At 38.2% G+C, this 19,765-nt stretch overlaps 1 protein-coding gene across 2 annotated transcripts in view; it reads left to right on the forward strand.

Annotated features, from left to right (window-relative positions):
* SYK (spleen associated tyrosine kinase) overlaps positions 1 to 19,031 on the forward strand; it is a 48,555-nt gene extending 29,524 nt beyond the window's left edge. The window contains exons 5-14 of one of the 2 annotated variants that reach the window (XM_051777426.1): positions 658 to 739; positions 1,878 to 1,927; positions 4,207 to 4,275; positions 11,030 to 11,120; positions 11,747 to 11,924; positions 13,111 to 13,320; positions 13,735 to 13,924; positions 15,232 to 15,372; positions 15,595 to 15,707; positions 17,290 to 19,031. In XM_051777426.1, the coding sequence (XP_051633386.1) occupies positions 658 to 739; positions 1,878 to 1,927; positions 4,207 to 4,275; positions 11,030 to 11,120; positions 11,747 to 11,924; positions 13,111 to 13,320; positions 13,735 to 13,924; positions 15,232 to 15,372; positions 15,595 to 15,707; positions 17,290 to 17,362 (1,197 nt within the window). In that variant the 3' untranslated portion in view covers positions 17,363 to 19,031. The remainder of the gene's footprint in view (positions 1 to 657; positions 740 to 1,877; positions 1,928 to 4,206; positions 4,276 to 11,029; positions 11,121 to 11,746; positions 11,925 to 13,110; positions 13,321 to 13,734; positions 13,925 to 15,231; positions 15,373 to 15,594; positions 15,708 to 17,289) is intronic. The other variant, XM_051777427.1, reaches the window with a different exon arrangement.
* The last annotated feature ends 734 nt before the right edge of the window (positions 19,032 to 19,765 follow it).

Raw genomic sequence — 19,765 nt, forward strand, 5'->3', positions numbered from 1 at the left:
AATAGAAGTAACAAATCTGTAACAAAATGACGTGGAGAGGACAATTCGGGCACAAATGGACACAACTGTTTTGTGCTATACATTTATTAACTGCATACATCTCATTCCAACTTTGAGGTCCAAAGAAAGCATTGTGTATTAGGACAATTCTTGCACTGTAACTATACCCCAAAAATTAAAACAAACAAACAAACCAAACAAAAAACAAACAAACAAAAAAACACAAAAACAAACAAAAAACCAAACAAAAAAAAAAAAACAAACAAAAAACAAAAAACAAAACAAAACACAAAAAAGAAGAGGATGAAAACCCAAAGGCATAAAAATAAATTATTTACTCAGACTTACAAACCTGTTTAGTAGCAGAACTAGTGGGGAATGCTGAGTCTTACAAATCCAATTCTTGGATCACTTTCAAGGTTCATCCATAAGGTTACTTCAGAAACATGAACCCCTGCTAAATAAAAGTAAACATGAGATAAGAACATGTGCAGTAAAGATCTGCTGTATACCCAGGTCATTTGTTGTAATATATAGCAATGATTATACGTATGCACACAGTCCTAAAGAGACAATATATAATTGTACCACCCTTACCTTTTCACATACTTTTCTCTTATTCTTTCTTTTTTTTTCCCTCCCCTCTCATTTTGTTAGTTAGTTGAGCATTATTCATACAAACCAGATGGATTACTAAGGGTCCTTACCACTCCTTGTCCACAACTTGGCTCAGAAAATGGTGAGTTATTCCTATTATTTTTATGTTTATGAGCACCCATGACAATTATGATAAAGACATGCACATTTTTTCACTTGACATGTAGGTTGGGTGCAGATTTTCTGCTTTTCAAACAAGTTAATACCTGCCAGACCACGCATGATGGAGGCAGATCCTTTAGCTCCAGGCTAGCAATTCAGATTATTGCTGCCTCTAAATTAGTGTCAGATCTGAAATGTGGCTTGCTGCTCAAAGGGGCAGTGAGTGTTGCTGGAACGACACACACAGATGAGGTGGTCTCCCCAGCACTGCCCCAAAGGTCCTCACTCCAGATGCTGAAGCACATCAGCAGTGCTGCCCTGGGTGTTCAGGTTGGGAGCACCCAGCAGGTGAGTCTCTGGAAGATGAAGAGCTGCTTCCCCTGCTGGGGAGGGCAGGGCAGAACAATGGATTGGCTGCACCAGATGCTGGAAATGGGGATCAGAGAGGCATCTCCTTGATAAAGAGGGGGAAGGGGGAGAAGGCGTGGAGGGACATGTCCTAAGGTTCAGTGTGCTTTTTATCCTGTTTCTTCTTTAATGTCATGTCGTACTGAAAAGACCTTGCCCTCCCTCTTACTCTGACTGAAAGGGGAAAAGAGATGCTTCTGATGGATCTGTGTCTAACTTGTGCCCCTCCAGAAGTGATGTTCTCTCTCCAAGGCCTTCTTATGTCATTCTGGCTGGATACCAGTGCCATGGTGAGAAGATGAATAGAATAGAATAGAATAGAATAGAATAGAATAGAATAGAATAGAATAGAATAGAATAGAATAGAATAGAATAGAATAGAATAGAATCACAGTTGGAAAATACATTTAAAATCACTAAGTCTAAAGCTTAATTTTTCATTTTTCTACTCCTTTGAATCATTACGTACTTTTCCCACCTGTACTTTTTCTTCTCCTTTGAATCATTTAGGCACTGCACATGCTTTTGTCTCTGTGGCAGCTGATACCAGAGTCTGCTGCATATAAGAAAAAAGAGCAAAGAATGTGGTCCAAGAGAAACACTGTAATGTGATTTAAAAACTAGAAAGTTGGTTCCCTATGTAAAATTCTGCATTCTCACACAAACTTCTCACCTTGCTCAGTATCGTTCTACATTTGATTATTTTACAGATAATTTTGGTTTTAATGCTCATCCTTCTCCCTCTGGAACACTTCCTAAGGTAAGATTATGTGGTGATACAGCAACAGCATTTATTTGAGAAGGATTACAGTCACATACTGCTTTGGGAATCCTAAATCTTTTACGTTATTGCAGCTGTGAGTTTGTTTTTCTAGGGATATAAGCAGTAAGTTGAAAAGAAGCTTAACATACTCTACAGTAGTATTGCTTTCATCATTGTTTTGAATGTTCTAGTAATCATTTAATTTTTAACTTCTTTTACACATATAATGTATGTGAAAAAAACAGGCAAAATGCCTCACTGATGATCATGTTCTATAGTGATTGTATCAGCCATAGAAGAAGAGATACTGTATTATTGACATTGTTCACTTTGAGAATCTGCTGGCTGAAATGGAGGTTCACTTTACCTTATTTGCTGTGTGCAGTTAACATCCAGCATTGCACGAGGGTTTGACCCCTTGTGCAGTGAGTTAGGGGCAATTCTTTCTCCAACTCCACAAAGACTGAGCAAGCCAATCTATTATTCTAATTGCCTAAGTTCTCAGAGTCCATTGATTAGAGGAGCCACCCGAGGTGTGATACATACACAGAATCACGTAACACTGTCTTATTCAGAGGTAGTCAATCTCATCTGAAAAAAAGGGCTTAATTTAGTTGTCTCCCCGGAGAGCTCAATCATCTAAGTCATTATCTTGATGTTGTTCCACATTATAGAAAAATATTTTAGGCAATTATATTTATTTGGGTACTATTGAGCCCCTGCAGGTCTGTGAACAAGCATTCGCATTCCTTCACTTCTGAAAATCAGAAGTGCCCTTTTAAATAATTGGAAATAATGCAACCAAAATCAGTCTCTTATTTTTTATTAAATATTGCCTCAAGGTTTGGATCTGTGCCACTTACAAGTAAGTCCACGAAGTTTAAGCACATGAGGTCCCATGTGTATCATCTGGTGTACCTGCAGTTACAGAGATGGATCAAACACACTCAGTGTGGGAATACTACAGATGTTTCATATTATCCATGATGTTCTAAGAGAAGCAAGAATAAGCAAGCCTCCACATTCTACATGGAAAAATTAACCTCCATTACAGACTTGAACCATAAACTACTTCCTTTTGCAGAGGAAGCATATTAGTATCATTAAAAATCCATGTTACAAGAAACATTTACACTTTGTTACTCCAAGTTTACTCAGTAGCAAATGCAACGCAAATCCCTTCCCTGATGTAAAGTTTACTCCAAGCCCTTATACATGAACAGTTTGCCATTAAATTAGTTGGACAATCTGTCCTGCATATCATTCAGCAGATCTTTCTACAGTGTTCATACACTTTCTTATCTTCAAAGCAACTTCAGGTTTGGACATGCTAAGACTATTCCACTAAGGCTTTAGAGTATCACCACTGTATTTCACGCTGCAATACATATAAAAATTTAAATTAAAAAAAAAAACAAATTGAAAAATTGATCTGGATGAACCAGACCTTGCCTTTCACCAGAGGCTCCATGACCAGATATAAGGTGATTTTGACTCCTTTAACTTTGTAAGTTACTTTTTTCTCCCTGCAAAGTCTGTTCAAAGGCTGTTTAAAGCAGCTGAGGATGTGTCTCAGATCATCATTTCAACCTCAGCATCAGTCTAAATGTTTAATCTGCAAGTACTACATCACAGTTTTAAGTAGTCAGGTATGATCTCTCAGTGACCCCTGAAAATGCTAATTTGTCACATTTAATTAAATTAATGCATTTTTATAGAACATATTTGTATATCTTCTAAAAGTATCTTTATACAGAACATAAGTCAGTGTAAAAAGTGTAAAGCCTGTTCATTTTTGTTTGGAATTAACACCATTTTGTGTGCTTTTTACTTCACGTTGTTTGTTGTAAGACAAAGGTGCACTTCAAGCCTTGCTCAATACAATTGTCATACTTCCCCATACCAAAGTTATCAACTGCTTTGCATTGCTAAATATGGTGGGAGGGGTGGCTAAAATTCAATAACAGAGGCGGGAGAAACATGAAACATACTGTATAAATACAGATTTGGGGAAAGGGCAGTGCACTTGAATTTTAAAAACTGCCTTAAGGTGTATCTACAGATTCAAGATGGTTTGACAGCATACAGTTGAAACAAAATGTAGTGCTAAGGCTTCCTATGCTACATTTGTTTGATGCATCACATACGTACTTGCAGGCATGCAAGAGGAGGGTTGGGAGTGTTTTATTCTTGTAGAGCACTTTTGTTTTGTAAAATATTTTTAGCTATTTTTTCATGACACATTCACTGTTCCTCTTTGACATTGTGGTTTCTAGAGTTGGGCAGGAGGTGGAATTATCTCGAGAATCAAATCGTACACCTTTCCAAAGGCTGGCAGCAAAAAGGTGCCTCATATATGGCTTTTTTTAGGTTTTTGACTGAGTTAAAAAGACTTACATGACTAATTTCACTCTTTTTTCCCCCTCTTTTGGCTTGCTGTCTTGACTACTAACAATTAGGTTGTGAAGATTTTGTAAGCTTTCTGTTTCTTTCCTAGTCATCTGCATAATTATGGGCTTGATTTTATAAGCAAAGCAATGGGTTTGAAGAAGTTTTAAAAATAGAGAGACTATTTTTAAGTAATTTCTCACAAAATATTTGTGGAGATCTCAACATGTCTGCAAATTAAATGTAAGTGATAAAATGTTTTTCAAAACCACTCACTTACAGAAGAACAAAATTATATTTCTACTCTGAACTATCCCTCCTGATCAGAAAATTGTCTTACTTACATAAGTATGTTATTACTTAGCACGCTTGTGGAACAGTTTGTTAATAAAATATATTCTTACATAACCTATGTGCACAAATCTTGTTATGCACTGAATTACATGTAGGCAAGTGTAAGATGTCACGAGACCAAGCAGAATGGGAAAGGTGATATCAGGGAGTCGAGGGGAGCCCAGCCCTGTCTTAGTGAAAATGCTGTTGCATGTCCAGAAAATTGTGCTGTCCAGTAATTGGTGTAGCTCTGAAGCACATAGTTATGAGCTTGTTTGCATACTGAGAATAACATGTACGTCCCTGTTTGATCCATGAGTCTATGTTTATTTATTTGTTTCTGGTTGCTCTTCAACAAAAATGATCAGGCATGAAAAGCCCTAGAGGTGTGCTACTGTTCAGAGTGAAAAACTGTATTTGATTTGTACTGTAGCTGATAATCCTGATAAATAACAATTATTCCTTTTCTACTGCTTTGGTTCACTTTTATACCAAAGTACCAATAGCTGTTGTCATCTGTATATCCTTACAGGACACGCATCTCTTTTTCAGTGTGCATTTATCTTGTACAAATATATATGCAGTGTCAGGACGTGCTCCAAACCATCTGAAATAACATCCCATACTCCCACACATTTTGGTTTCATTCAGAAAAGTGAGTGTGGGTTTTGAATTCAGTGGACATGGCTTTGGTTACACTGCTGTCTCTTCACCAGGTAAAACCTGTGACTCACCCTGGTCACTTCCTGCTGTCAAACACCTATTTCCTCCCTTCTGGGCAGCAGACACAGAGTACAGCCTGAAGCATATTGGCAGAGAAGGACCAATCATTTAAAAACATAATTTCAGAAATCTGATTTGATCACCATTTACCCTGAATACTCAGACCCACAAGTTTCATCATACTGTCAGATTTTAGACTCTGGGCAAAAGTCCTGCTCTGAACAATTCCAAGATTTACTATTCATTAACCCTAACATGGAGAGTTTACTTTCCACCTGGTTAATTAGGCAGTTACTTCTCCTACGTCAAAAACTTTCAGAGAATAAATTAAAAAAGCCGCTTATTTTTAATATTATATTTACTCATTATTGGGAATTTTTTTTTTTAATTTCACAAACTCAAATTTTTATCTGAATACTAAAATTATATATAAATAATCCAGATCAAAATTTCTCGAGCTGTTCTACGAGTGTTAAGATTGGTAATTTAGACAATTTAAATGAACTCGTGCCACCTAGTGGCAACTGAGATGTCTTAGCCAAAGCTCATTGAGGATTTGGGTAATGTGATCTTTGTTATGCAGTATTTCGGTGTTCAGTTTGGTTTAGCAAAGACGACTTTATGATCCTACATATAAGTCTGCATTTTTTCAAATCAGAATTATTAACCTGAAAAGAAATTGCTGTTGCTGTACGGATTGCCTTTATAAGAATATTACTATATTATTTATATGAAGTTATAATCTTTACTGTAAAAGTCAGATTTAGAGTAATTGGAGCCATTTCATTAATATGTGACATTTTTAACAGACTCCTCTAGTGGACTCCTTTCTTGTATTCCTTTTTACTGATTGAAGAAATCCATGGTCATTTTGCCAATTTTTTGTTTCATGTAAGAATACAAGAAGCAATCTTTTATCCTGTGTCTTGGTCGTATTAAGACAAAGTTCCCTTTATCTAAAAAAGATCTGTAGAATTAAACTTGATGTTTTAAAAGTGTAGGGTAGAAAGGACTCTGGGTTTAAATGATAGTTAAATGGAAGGAAATTTTATTGTACTATTACCCAGATCACTGTACATTCAATGGTACATACCTCCTTCATAATTTCTAGTCAGAAATTATGCTTGACTGCAAGAGAAAAAATTCCATCTCCTGGTAGAAAATCCAATTCCTGGTAGAAAATCTTATTCAAAGGCCTGCAGGGTGCTACATGCCATGACTACTTGAGTGGCATGAACTAAAGAAAAATGTTTGAGGTTTTCTGAGTACTGCACAACATTCCCAAGTTACTATTATGAGCTGAAAATGTGCCTGTGAAATATTAAATTGCAGTTCAATCAGAAATCACAGAATCACAGAATTCTGTGTTGGAAGTGTTGGAAGGGAGCTTAAGGATCATCTAGTCCCAGCCCCCTCTGTCACAGGGGGGGGACACATCCCACTAGATCAGGTTGCTCAAAGCCTTCTGCCACCTGGCCTTGAACACTGCCAGGGATGGGGCATCCACAGCTTCTCTGGGAAGCCTGCTCCAGTGTTTCACCACTCTCACAGTGAAGAATTTCTTCTTAATATCTAACCTAATTTCCCCTCTTTCAGTTTGTACCCATTACTTCTTGTGCTGTCACTACAGTTCCTGACCAAGGATCCCTCTCTGGCTTCCCTGTAGGCCCCTTCAGACACTGGAAGGTTGCCATGAGGTCTCTACACAACCTTCTCTTCTCCAGGCTGAACAGCCCTGACTTTCTCAGCCTGCCTTCGTAGGAGAGGTACTCCAGTCCTCTTAGCAACTTTGCAGCCCGTCTCTGGGCTTACCCCAACAGTTCCACGTCCTTCTCATGTTGGGGGGCAACAGAACTGTACAGGTGTTCCAAGGGGGTCTGACAAGAGCAGCGGAGAGGGGCAGAACCCCCTCTCTCGCCCTGCTGGCCACGCTGCAGTGGGTGCAGCCCAGGATGCAGTTGGATTTCTGGGCTGTGACCACACACTGCCAGCTCATGTTGAGTTTTTCATCAACCATCAGCCCCAAATCCTTCTCCACAGGGCTGCTCTCAATCACTTTTCCACCCAACCTGTAGCTGTGTCTGGGATCGCCCTGACCCAGGTGCAGCACCTTGCACTTCGCTTTGTTGAACTCCATGAGGTTCACACACACCCATCTCTCAGCTGTGTCAAGGTCCCTCTGGATGGCATCCCTTTCCTCCAGCCTGTCAACTGCACACAGGGCTCGGTGTCATCAGCAAACTTGCTGGGGGTGCCCTCGATCCCGCTGTCCCCGTCACTGAACAGCATCGGCCCCAACACCGACCGCTGACACACCGCCCGTCCCTGCTCTCCGCGGGGACAGTGAGCCACTGACCACAACTATTTGCATGCAGACATCCATCCAGTTCTTTATGCACTGGGTGGTCCATCCATCGAATCCATGTCTCTCCAATTTTGGGACAAGGATGTGTCAAACACTTTGTGTATAAATCCAGATAAACTGCATCGGTTGCTCTGTCCCATCCACCAAATGCTGCAGCCTTGTTATAGAAGGTCAGGCATGATTTTCCCTTGCTAAAGCCATGTTACCTGTTGCAAATCACCTCTTTTTTTTTTGCATGTGCCTTAGCATAGTTTCCAGGAAAATCTGCTTCATGGTCCTGCCTGGCCCAGAAGTGAGACTGACTGATCTCTAGTTCCCCAGGTCTTCTGATTTCCCATTTTTAAAAAATGGGGGGTTATATTGACCTTTTTCCAGTCATCATGGACTTGACCTGACTGTCACAGTTTTTCAAAAATTATGGATAGTGGCTTAGCAACTTTGTCTGCCAGATCCCTGAAGACCCTTGGATGAATCTCATCGGTTCCCATGGACTTGTGCACATTCTCCCAGTCCCTGCGTTTGTCTTTCTCAACTTGGGCAGCGTGCCTGGAGAGCACTTGCCATTGAAGATTGAGGCATAGAAGTCATTGAGAACCTCATCCTTTTCTTTGTTCAGGGTAGCCAGGTCTCCCATTTCCTTCCAGAGAAGAAGGAAGCAACATAAATGAAAAAGACATTATAAAGCTATTTAATCAATCTGCAACAATCAGAAGTAACATTCCATGCATACATTTATATTAGTTACCAAGCTAACACTAATGATACATAAGATATCCTTTTCAAAAATGAGGAGATCTCTGAGAAAGAGAACCCACTTCATTTGGTGTCGATGTGTGATTTCCAATTCACAGTTACAGCGCTTTATTTACAAGCACAGAACTGATGTGCTCCTTTTTTTCAATGCAGTTCCTGAACAAGAGCATCCAATACTTTCTGATTCTTTTATTTTGTTCTTGAATTGCAAAGAGCAGAAACATCTCTGTATGTTCCACTTGAGGACTCAGCTATGTCTTGACCAGAACTGTTATTTTCACCAACTGTTCTTCACTGGTGAATAGATTCTTGAGATGTATGAGTTTGATGTACATTATGTTTGACCTGTCTCCACTGCACTTGTATATGTCTAACAACAGGTATTGTTGGCAGTCCAAATTGCTTTGTATCCACTCGGTTAATTGACTCCAAATGACTTCTGGAATGTAAAATGATCTCCCTTTCAAAGTATAAATACTGTTAATGTAGGAAGCAAGAATACATCCAGGAAGCTGTCCAGTGGGATTACAATCACTTCTTGGTAGTAATACTGAGTGAGTCATAGTAACTAGCAACAAGATAAAACCCCTTAAGTGTTCTTGATGCATTCTGAAGCAATTCAGGATCTGTGAAACACACGAGATAAAATCACTGTGGAATCACTAAGTATAATTCTTTGCAAAGCAAAATTTGATTAATATTTTTGACTGAACATAAGCATTTTCCTATATATACCTACAGTGTAGGAAAAAACTGCCCTAAGTATTCACAGTGAAACTACCAGCCCAAATTGAGAGATTTATGATTGAGTTCAAATCCTACTGGGGTTTTTGGCTTAGTGAATTACCTGTGTGAAGTAGAGTGACACAGGTCTTGGAAACAGAGTTCCTCCTTGCAAAGCTGGCAAGGTATATCAGCCTAGAGAGACAAAACTAGAGCTGAGGATCTTGTTTTATACCTTCGTTTGCCTCTCTTGTTCTTGAGATTGGTAGGTCAGTCAGTTTGTCCCCTGACCTGTCCCAGAACTGTCTTGGCGCTTTTGTGGCTTACCCTGATGGCAAGTGGCCTTTCAACACTGTTCCTAAGACTGAGGAATTCAAGCCAAAAACACTTCCCTTACCATGCCTGATGTCACTGTGCTCATCCCACAAGGCCAGAACCTTACTGAGAGCTGGCCTCCTACTCATGGTTTGCTGTAAAATCTAGATAGTGAAACCTTTTCTGTTTCGTCCAGCCGGACAGATAACTTCATCAGGATTCAAGGAACTGTAATGCCCAAGTCAGGTGTTTTCCCTACTAAACAGAGTTTCCAAAAGATAAAACTTGTATTGTATTTAACAGTTCACTCCAGAAAATGCCATAGAGTCATTGAATGGTTTGGGTAGGAAAGGACCTTAAAGATCATCTCATTCCAAACTCCTTGCCGTGAGCAGGGACACCTTCCACTAGAGCTTTCTTTCTCTTTACTTCAAAACTGCAAAGTTTCTGGAAGGAACTTATGACACTGAAAGCTTCAGTTATTAAAAAGAAGAGGTATATACTCAAATATTTTCAAAATAACCCTATCCAGTATTTCTCAAGTGCAATATACTTTTTTTTTCCTATTTGAACTGAGCAAACTTGCAAAGACGTTTGAATTTTTCATTTTAAAACACTACCTTAGGAGTGCGAGGTAATTAATAAGTAGAGTAAAATCTGTACTGAGAAAGAAAAGGGACAAAACTGCAGAAATAAGTTCTGTGATTTCATATTCTGTAATTCCATGCTCAAAGACAGAATAGAGCATGTATACTTTATTGGGCCAGCCTAATCCTTCAACCAAATCGCTCCAGAACACACCATGTTTCTGTTGGGATGGTTTGTGTCCTCCATATTATTCGTCTGACAAGAGTAAAGGCAGAGGGATTGTATTTGAACTAGGTGCTCAATTAATTAAAGCATTTTCTCCCCTCTCAGAAGAGACAGACTGGCCTAGTATCTGGTCAATTATATTTGTCCCTGATGTTACACAACTCTATTAAAATAATAACTTCTTACTCCAGTTTGTTCCACTTCTTTTAAGTGGAGTCGCTCTGTAATATCCACAAGAAAAAAAGGGAATTGTTTTTTGTTTTCATTTGTGCTAACAATTTCCCCATGGTAAGGGGAGAGATAACTTGGACAGGGAGAAAGGACAGATTAAAGAGAAATCCTTATGACTACTTGTGTTACAAGGCAGATTTGAAAAGATCATGTAAGTTTAATATCTGCAGAATAAGATTTGTGCATGACCCAGTACAGTTAATTCTCTCGTATCTAGTGCTCTGAAATATTTTGGTTATATTTTTGTGCTTTAGCAGTGTATGTTTCATTTGGCCTGGATGTTTGCTTTAGCAATAACCTTCAGAATGAAGTAAACTCTTTTGTATCCCTTTCTTACTTTCTGATTCTCACCTGTGTGCCTCTTGCAACCATTATTCCTTAATTCTTGGGGGGGGGAAGTGCTTTTAACTTACCTATTCATTGTTAAACAGAAAAACTCTATTTGTGTGCTGTAGCTTCAGTCAACTATTGGCCACTCACTCGAAGAAGCACCTTTTAATCCTTATGTGCTGCAAAGAAAGAGAGGTTCTACAGAAGAAGAAAGAGGTAGGCAGAGTAATTTATATAATTAATACAGTTTTCTTCTTTATGGCAGAGATCTCTCTCAACCCACATTTTTTTTTTTGTTGCAAGTATTTCACACCCTGTTATGTGTTGGTGCAACCACTGCCATAACTCAAGCCTGGTAGCTGAAACTGCCAGATGTTACCACCTACTTCCCTGACTCTAAAAAGCTATATCCTTGTGCTTCATAGAAAGAATTCTGCCCTGTTGCATCCACAGTGCCAAGTATAATGCAGTTAAAGTAGGGTGCCTGAGAATGAAGCACACATAAGGCAGCATTCTGAGCAAAAAATTGTCTGAGGTAACTAATGGGAAGCAGTAAGGAGAAGGGAAGCAGTAAGGAGAAGGGTCTTTAATCCTTCTGTCAAGGAACGTCCTGGTTTCACATTGCACAAATGTCCAGTAGTTAAAGCATGTCACCAGGAGGAAGTCACTGTCTTTTGGGATGTTCTGAAGTGCATATAGATGGGCTGTATGTGATCTCTTTATAACACCCTTATAAGTCAAACCCACTGACGATCCTGAACATAGAAAAGGTGAATATATTATCTGTGGCAGCAAAAAAATGTCTAAAATCATGTCCAATTTTTTCATTGTTTGAACTGCAGGTGATCAGAGAGAGGCCTTGCCCATGGATACTGAGGTCTATGAAAGTCCATATGCTGATCCAGATGAAATTAAACCAAAAAATGTCACTCTTGACAGGAAATTGTTAACCTTGGAGGAAGGTGAACTTGGCTCTGGCAACTTTGGTACTGTAAAGAAAGGACTCTATAGGATGAAAAAGTAAGTGTTTCCTTCTGTTTTCATGGTGTCTAATATGTAAAAGCTCTAGCCTTCACTGTTTGGAGCAGCAGTAATCTTTGCGTGTCATTTGGGTGACAGACTGTACCTAAGTAATTTGGGCTAATATTCACCAGTTTCTTTCATTGTTCTTACACGTAATGCACTCATTTTTGTTAGTAAAGCAGGGAAGTGCTCCTTATGACTATTTTCTTTCCTGGTGGGGAAGTCCACTGCCTTCCTCCACAGTTTGTGTGGGCAGTTGTGTTATGCAATGTTTCCCATCTGCACAAAATCTATTTCAGAAACAGTGTAGAGTCCCGTGGTCAGTTTACCTGTATCAAAGAGATTTTTTTGGCCTAAAATAAGTATGATAAATACCAGCTCCATGAAGCTGGAGTGTTGATTTTCAAGAAGACAGAATGTGTTGTAACCTCTTTTATCACATCATGTCGATAGGAACAAACCCTGTTCCTACCTGACTGTTCATGCATTTTCATAGGAAAATGCTATTCTATGTTGTTTATGTGCATGGACTGCTTATGTATACACTCATCATTTGAAGCTGGGGTCATTTCTTTGACCGAGGTTTTCAGAGGCAGGAGGGATTTTTATTTTTCTAGTATAGTCTGTAGTGATTTGAAGGGCTCTGATCTCAGCTCGTGTGTTTTTAATCCTGCTTCACACTTGAGGTGTGTCAATGTCATCAGTCACTCTTTCAGGTAACTGTATGAACTGAAAGTTGCAGAAGTAGGCTTAATTTCTCAGGATTTCAGAGCACTGCCTTGGGGTCCTGCAATGCTGTTCTAGTCTCACCCCCCGAAATATCTTAGTGCTTAGAAAGCTCTTTATAGCTTTTCTGACAAGAAAATGCCATCCTTGCCAGAATGGGCATGAAAATTGTGTCCAGTACATTTGTTTTCAGGCTTCTTAAGATTTTTTTTGGTGACAATTTTTAATTTTCTTGGGTTCTTTCCATTCTCCCTCTTTTGCTTAACTGTCTTCCGAGCTTTGGACAGAGCAGTGTTCCTGTTGTGGTTGGGTTTTTTCTCCTCTGAATGTCAATTCTGTCTTTTGTCACGATTTGTACCATGTGCACAGAAACATCAGACAAAGATTCTGTGCATCAGCACACAGATTTTTCACCAGCTTGTCCCAGAAATGGATTTTTTTTTTTTTTTTTTTGCAGGGGTGCCAAGCCAGTGGCTGTAAAAATTCTTAAGAATGAGAGTAATGATCCAGCCATAAAGGATGAATTGCTGAGAGAAGCAAATGTAATGCAGCAACTGGATAACCCATATATTGTCCGAATGATAGGCATATGTGAAGCTGAGGCCTGGATGTTAGTAATGGAAATGGCTGAGCTTGGGCCATTGAACAGATTTTTGCAAAAAAATAGGTATGTAAGCCTTGATTCCATTTCATAGCGTACAGGTCCTTTCTTCTATTTTTTTCTTTAAGGGCAATTATGAATTAACATGTCATTAATGTAATAATTAATGATTCTAGTTACTCTCCATTGGAAATTATTATCTTGTGCATGTCAAACATTTCTGCCAAAATAGTGTATTTTGAATAAATAAAAGAATTTTCACATGTCCTTCAACTGCTCATTTATTGATGTGATCACACACCATCTTGCCCAGGACAGGTAGCCTAGGCTACCTTTTCTAATTAAAGCTTAGCTAAATGTAAGTGCATCAGGTTCACAGCGTGATATGGGCAAGTTCATAGTAAAGATTTGTGTTTGAACTCCATGAAGAGTCATAAAAATGAACTACTGACCTCTTTAAAATTCAATTATGATTTTCAGACATGTCACAGAGAAGAACATAACAGAGCTGGTGCACCAGGTTTCCATGGGGATGAAATACCTGGAGGAGAATAACTTTGTTCATAGGGATCTGGCTGCAAGGAATGTGCTATTAGTCACCCAACATTATGCCAAAATTAGTGACTTTGGACTTTCCAAAGCTCTTAGTGCAGACGAAAATTATTATAAGGTAAGTTTTTAACAAGACATGAAAGCTGCATAGTAACATAGCTTAATAAGGTTATTTTCAGTGGAAATGTAGTTTGTTTTGCAAGTTGAAAATTAAAAATATTACGTATCATCCACTATTTTATAGCCTGATATTAGGTTACCAATTTCCAAAATTGGTGATTAACATTAAGAGATGTGTAGGGAGGAAAAAGCTCTTTCTTTTCCTTGCCTACTTTCATTTACTTTTGGTAAACTTGTCATTAGAAGGTTGAAAATGATGGTGGAAATGAGATACTTCCTTATATAACAGGGGGAAAATGTATTTGTTGCAGACCAGTTCTCACCATGTCCACGGAAAACACAGGCTAATGCACTGTATTATTGACTAATAGAATTGAATTAGGGAAGGTTTTTGAAAGAATACCATCAGTAAATTATAAATTAACGTAAGCTGAATTTGTTTAGTTTGTTTTAAATTCATAGGACATCCGTACAGCTAAGGGGGTAAAATAATTGCCACATTTAAAGGGTGGAAGACAAAGGCTGTAGTTATGTCTGCACCCTTTTTTTTTTTCTGATATATCACTCTTGCAGTTCAAATTATTTGTTCCTTCTGCTTATTCCCTTTCATCAGCTGTTTAAAGCTAATAAGCCAGACCATGAAACACTGCAGAGGAGGAGCAAGCACATGCTCCCTTCTGATGACCTTCTTATAGGAATAATAAGTACTGCCACTAGCCTGCCCAGAGATGCTTGTCAATCTCAACCCTCAGAGGCTTGAGAATTAATATCAAAGGTCTGTTCTCTTTACAACTCCACAGGGTGAAGTGGTGTCCTATCACTAGATCTAGCACTGTGCTAGGATAGACTGAGGCTTGAGTGGCTGCAAGGCAGTGCTGTGGCATAATTTAATCAAACTGTGGTTTGCCACAAAGCAGTCACTTTGCTTTGAAATAGAGCCTCAACTTCAAGTATCCGGGTATGTATCTCTTACCCTCGGTGCAGAGCCTAAATTTAAAAAAAAAAAACACTAATTTTAAAGAGTACCTTTAAACTAAATGCCACTAAAAAATTACTCCATGTCATTTAGCTGAGCTTTGCTTTACTGCAGATTTCCTTTCAGTGCGTTATTTTGAAAGTGGAAGATTAAGAACAGTTTTGTAACACTTCTGAAGTGGCTGTTACCCATTCTCTCTAAAGCTAGCTACATCAGAAATGTAATGGTAGTTAGCACAAATGTGTGCAGATCTAAGTTAACCTGGTGGTGTTTAGCACTTATCATTGTCTCTAGCCTGCTTTTTTCCCTTTCTGTTATGACGTATTTAGGCACAAAGTCATGGAAAATGGCCAGTCAAGTGGTATGCTCCGGAATGCATGAATTTCTACAAATTTTCTAGCAAAAGCGACGTCTGGAGCTTTGGAGTCTTAATGTGGGAAGCTTTCTCTTATGGGCAAAAGCCATATAAGGTGAGTGATTACACCTGGTCATTTTTTCTTTTTTTTCACCCTGTAAAAATTCAGAGCAAATTTGAACCAGTGCCTTCTCCTACCTAAAAAGAGTCGTTGCAACAAATGAGTCAAAGGTTTAGCTCAAAAATCAGTTCCGGGCCTCTGTTTGATTCATACTGGCACACATACTGTAAGTATTTGCAACTTGGATGACTGACTGTTCTGGTCACCCTGTTCCAGGGAATGAAAGGTGGTGAAGTTGCACAGATGATTGAAAGAGGAGAACGAATGGAACGTCCTGAGGTCTGTCCAACAGAAGTCTACAGTCTAATGAAATTGTGTTGGACATACAAGTGAGTGTGACGTGCTGGTCTTTTAATAGAAGTATATTTTAATCTACATGGTTAGTAGCCAGAAAGGGGATGAGAGGATTTTTTCAAAGTGCAGCTTTTTAGCCCTTTTTCCATTACAACCATCCTCCAAACTAAGGAGTCAGTTGCCCTTTAAGGTGAAAATTATTTGAGTTATACAGTGCACTACAAGAAGCTGATTCTGCACAACAGAGTTTGCTGGAACAGCTATCTACAAAATATAGGGTATCATAAAACCCACCTAATTCCACACAAAGGTCAGTCTAATATATTTTGAAAAGAACGCTTGAAATTAAGCAAATAATTTTGTTTCATTTTGGATTGTATTTTGTTTAATCTTCATTTCCAAGTCTTTATCTTTACTGAAATTTCAAAGTCATATTACCAAAATATTTATTCCATTCTTCAATAGTTAGCTGTTTTGACCTATTTTCTCTTCTCTCATTTCTGTACATACTCAGATTGGCTCCCACACTGACCTCCAACCAGTGAAAGGCTAAACATCTTTTCCTTTTCAGATCATACTTCATATGTCAAAAACTTTTTTTCTGGTTGACAATTCAGAAGTTAGAATTATGAAATACAGAAGAAAAAAAATAAAGCCTACCTGATTTTTTTTAAATAGTATATTGCAAAAATTTTTAAAAACTATTTTATGATTTATCATTTTAAACTATATTTGTGAAGTTACCTTTAGCTGTAGGAAGGCTCCAAGAAGTACCCAAAGTGACTGTAATGTCACTTATTATTCCAGTTCATCATCTAGAGAATATGAGTGTCCAACAAAGATCTATATTTAAGGAGCTGTGGTACTTCACTTTTAGGTGCCTTGCTTCTTTATTAGTTTTGTTACACCTTGTACTCTAGAATAAATGTGCAGCCATACAATAATTCCTGCCTTTTTGTTGGACTCAAAGAATGCTGTAAAAGTTCTACAGTGAAATGGATCAGGTTTTGTTAGGATGAATAAATGTATCATAAAGCAGGCTCATTATTATTTTTTGTACTCAAAGATCTTTATTATTGGAAAGAAGAAAAATTCAAAAAGAAAAGTTTGAGTCAGGCAGAGTAACTATCTCAATATGTAACATAATATTGTAGGGGCTTGTCAGTTTGTGTTCTCCAAATAAAGAAATAGTTGCAGATATAGAAGAAAGACCATCCAGTCATAGTGTGTGGGTAGGCTCCTCTCAGTGGTTCTAAGCCTCTCTGTGTGACTGCAGTGCCAATTATAAGGCAGATATTACACCTCAAATACCCTTTTCTCTAGATTATTACTAAAGTAAATAAAGTAGAAAATTAAATGGGGCTGATTTACTGTTTCTTTCTTCTAGCACTTTCACCAACCATAGAGTAACAGGCGTGATAGTAAAGCCACTCACTGGATGCTCTGTAGCGACATTTGCCACTTAGCATTAATTTTTAACCTCATTTTGGTAGCCTCCAAATATTGTGAGCAGCTTTAAATGAGCTGTCACCAAGGTAGAGTCCCAAGCATTATAAGGCCCATGCACCCTTACAGCTTTCTTCTTCCTGTGCAGTGATACTTGTCATCTTTCCACAGCGCTGATGACCGACCAGGATTTGTCGCGGTCGAGCTGAGACTGCGTAACTACTATTATGACATTTCCCACTAACAGCCTGAAGAACAGCAGCTTCCTTGCCTCCAGCCAGCACCCTCTGAGAAGCAATTTGATTTCCAAAACCAAGCAGCTTTGGCTTCTGTGCTTCCATTTTCACCCTGCAAAGCACAGAGCTGAGCCTTGTGGTCTGTAAGGTTGCCTTTTCTTGCCTTCTGCACAATATCCAAGCACAGAAAGAGAGTGTTGAAAGTGTAGAGGACTCAAAGTGAGCAGCAAGGCTCTCAGAGAGCAGACTTTTGCTACATCCAATTTCATTTTATTTACAACTTCATTTGCATTACCTTTGCAGTCCTGTAAAAACCATTTAATGACTTCGAACTTCCTTCCTCTCCTGTATTGGAACGCGAATTGGAATTTAGATGTTCCTAGTAATATTCTTAGTCCTCAAATGTATTTAGTTTTTCTGGTTTTCCTGCTCCTCAAGAAAGAATAGCATAAACATTTCTCACTGTGAAGGAAATTCACTGTGAAAGTGTGTCAGTCGCTTTGACTGACGGTGTGTTTGATTTTATCACCCAGCCCCTTTAAAATCAAGTTATATTCTTCTTAGTGGTAAAGTGGGCAGAGGAGAACTGGAAGTTTTGACTTTCTAACATCATCACCTCCTTCAAATGTGACCAGCTTCTCTCGTTACTCATCTAATGTGTGGAGCCCAGCTGTTCCTCAGGGAGTTATTCTTTTTCCTGGTGAAACCTGGGAACTCAGGGGTTTGCTCTCATCTTTGAAGAAAACACACCAGCGCCTAAGACAATGATTCTGTATTTTAACACAAACTCTGCCACTGCATTCCTGAAAATACACCTGTGATGGAGCAGCACCTAGTTTTCTCTGTGCTGTTTCATCCTTCTCCAGACATACCTTTTCCATGTATCTGTTTGGGTATACCAAAGCCCCTTGTTTTGTGTTTTGAGCAGCAATCATTTTTGCCTTTTTCTCAAATCTTTATTGAAAAGCATCTGTCAGAATTTCACCACACCTTATCACCTCTAAAGTTAAATTTCACCTCTAGCATAAATTCTTTAAAATAGGCATGTGGACCTCAAGATTACTTTAGTCTGTTCCAAAATCTTAGTATTTGTCCTGCTGTCTATCACCATGGCTATCTCAGGAAAGGGTATTTTTATTATCACTCTTCTGTAATTTAGGGTGCATCCCCATTAAATTGGAAGTTTAGTAATAGTAATTACAAATAGTATAATCTACTCCTGATTGTTTTTACCCTTATGCTTTGCTTGTCCGATCTCATTTTAAATATTATCAATATCAAAATTTCTATCACTTATTACTCACAAGCAACTACTCTATTGTCATTTACACATATCTCAGGAGTCTACATAACATTACAACTGTTAGATAAAGAGATTTTAGAAGAATATAAAGGATAAGATTTAGAGTTAGATATATTTATTGCATATGTCTGGTTAGAGTATATGTCTTTCATTTTCATGTGAACAGGATATTCTTAGAGATGGAGTGATATTTTTTTCTCTAGAAAAGATATTATGTGAAAAAGTGAAAAAGTGTGAAATAATTTTAGAAACAGATAGGACTACAAACAAATGTAGGATTTACTGAATTTTTTCTTTTTACTAAGGTTGTGATCTATTTGTTAAATAATACCTGATTACTTTTGGTAGTTCAATCTTGAGAAACCACATACTACTGAAAATAGATCGTGTTTCAAACGTGACCAAATGTGACTTATACCGAAGATGATTTATTTTTTGTTTTGTTTTTAAGAAACATTTTGTACAAGACCAGATTGAGTAGAAGTTAGCCATAGTTACACGTGGGTATTTTGTCACTTTAGTTGTGTTGCAGAGAAATTGCTATTTCTACATGTGCAATTAGTACATTTATGGGGATATTAGTTATAAAAAATTGCACAGATCGCACAAATCTCTATTAACCAGCAAGTGACAGTACTCAATTTCCCTGAGTGAGAGATATATCTCTCTGTATCTCTCACTCTCTTTAAAAACGATGTCTGATACAACAAAATCGGAGGATTATTTCATGTCCTCTCTTCTGAGTGAATGTCAACATCACTTTCCAGTGTTACTTGATTATTCTTGACTTCACTGTTACGTAATAAAAGTTTACACTGAGAATATAAAGAATTGTGAAATAAATGGATTAGGTTTTAAAATTTAAATTAAAGACATTTTTACAAATTATGTTGTTTTTTAAAGGAATTCTTTAATATTTGTATGCTTTCTAGAAAATGCTGGTGCTGTGCAGAGTGTGTATATGCACTGAGTTACTGTGACTGTTGTGGAAGACTGAGATTTTCCTATTGACACTGAAAGGTACGTGACAGGACAGAGAAACCCAGTGAAGTCTGGGCTGAAGACAGAACTAGTAGGAAACTCCCAAAATATGCATGTTGTTACTACA

This window comes from Manacus candei, unplaced genomic scaffold, assembly GCF_025592945.1.
Source record: "Manacus candei isolate 608988 ecotype Guabito, Panama unplaced genomic scaffold, ASM2559294v1 h1tg000010l, whole genome shotgun sequence".
Lineage (NCBI taxonomy): Eukaryota > Metazoa > Chordata > Aves > Passeriformes > Pipridae > Manacus > Manacus candei.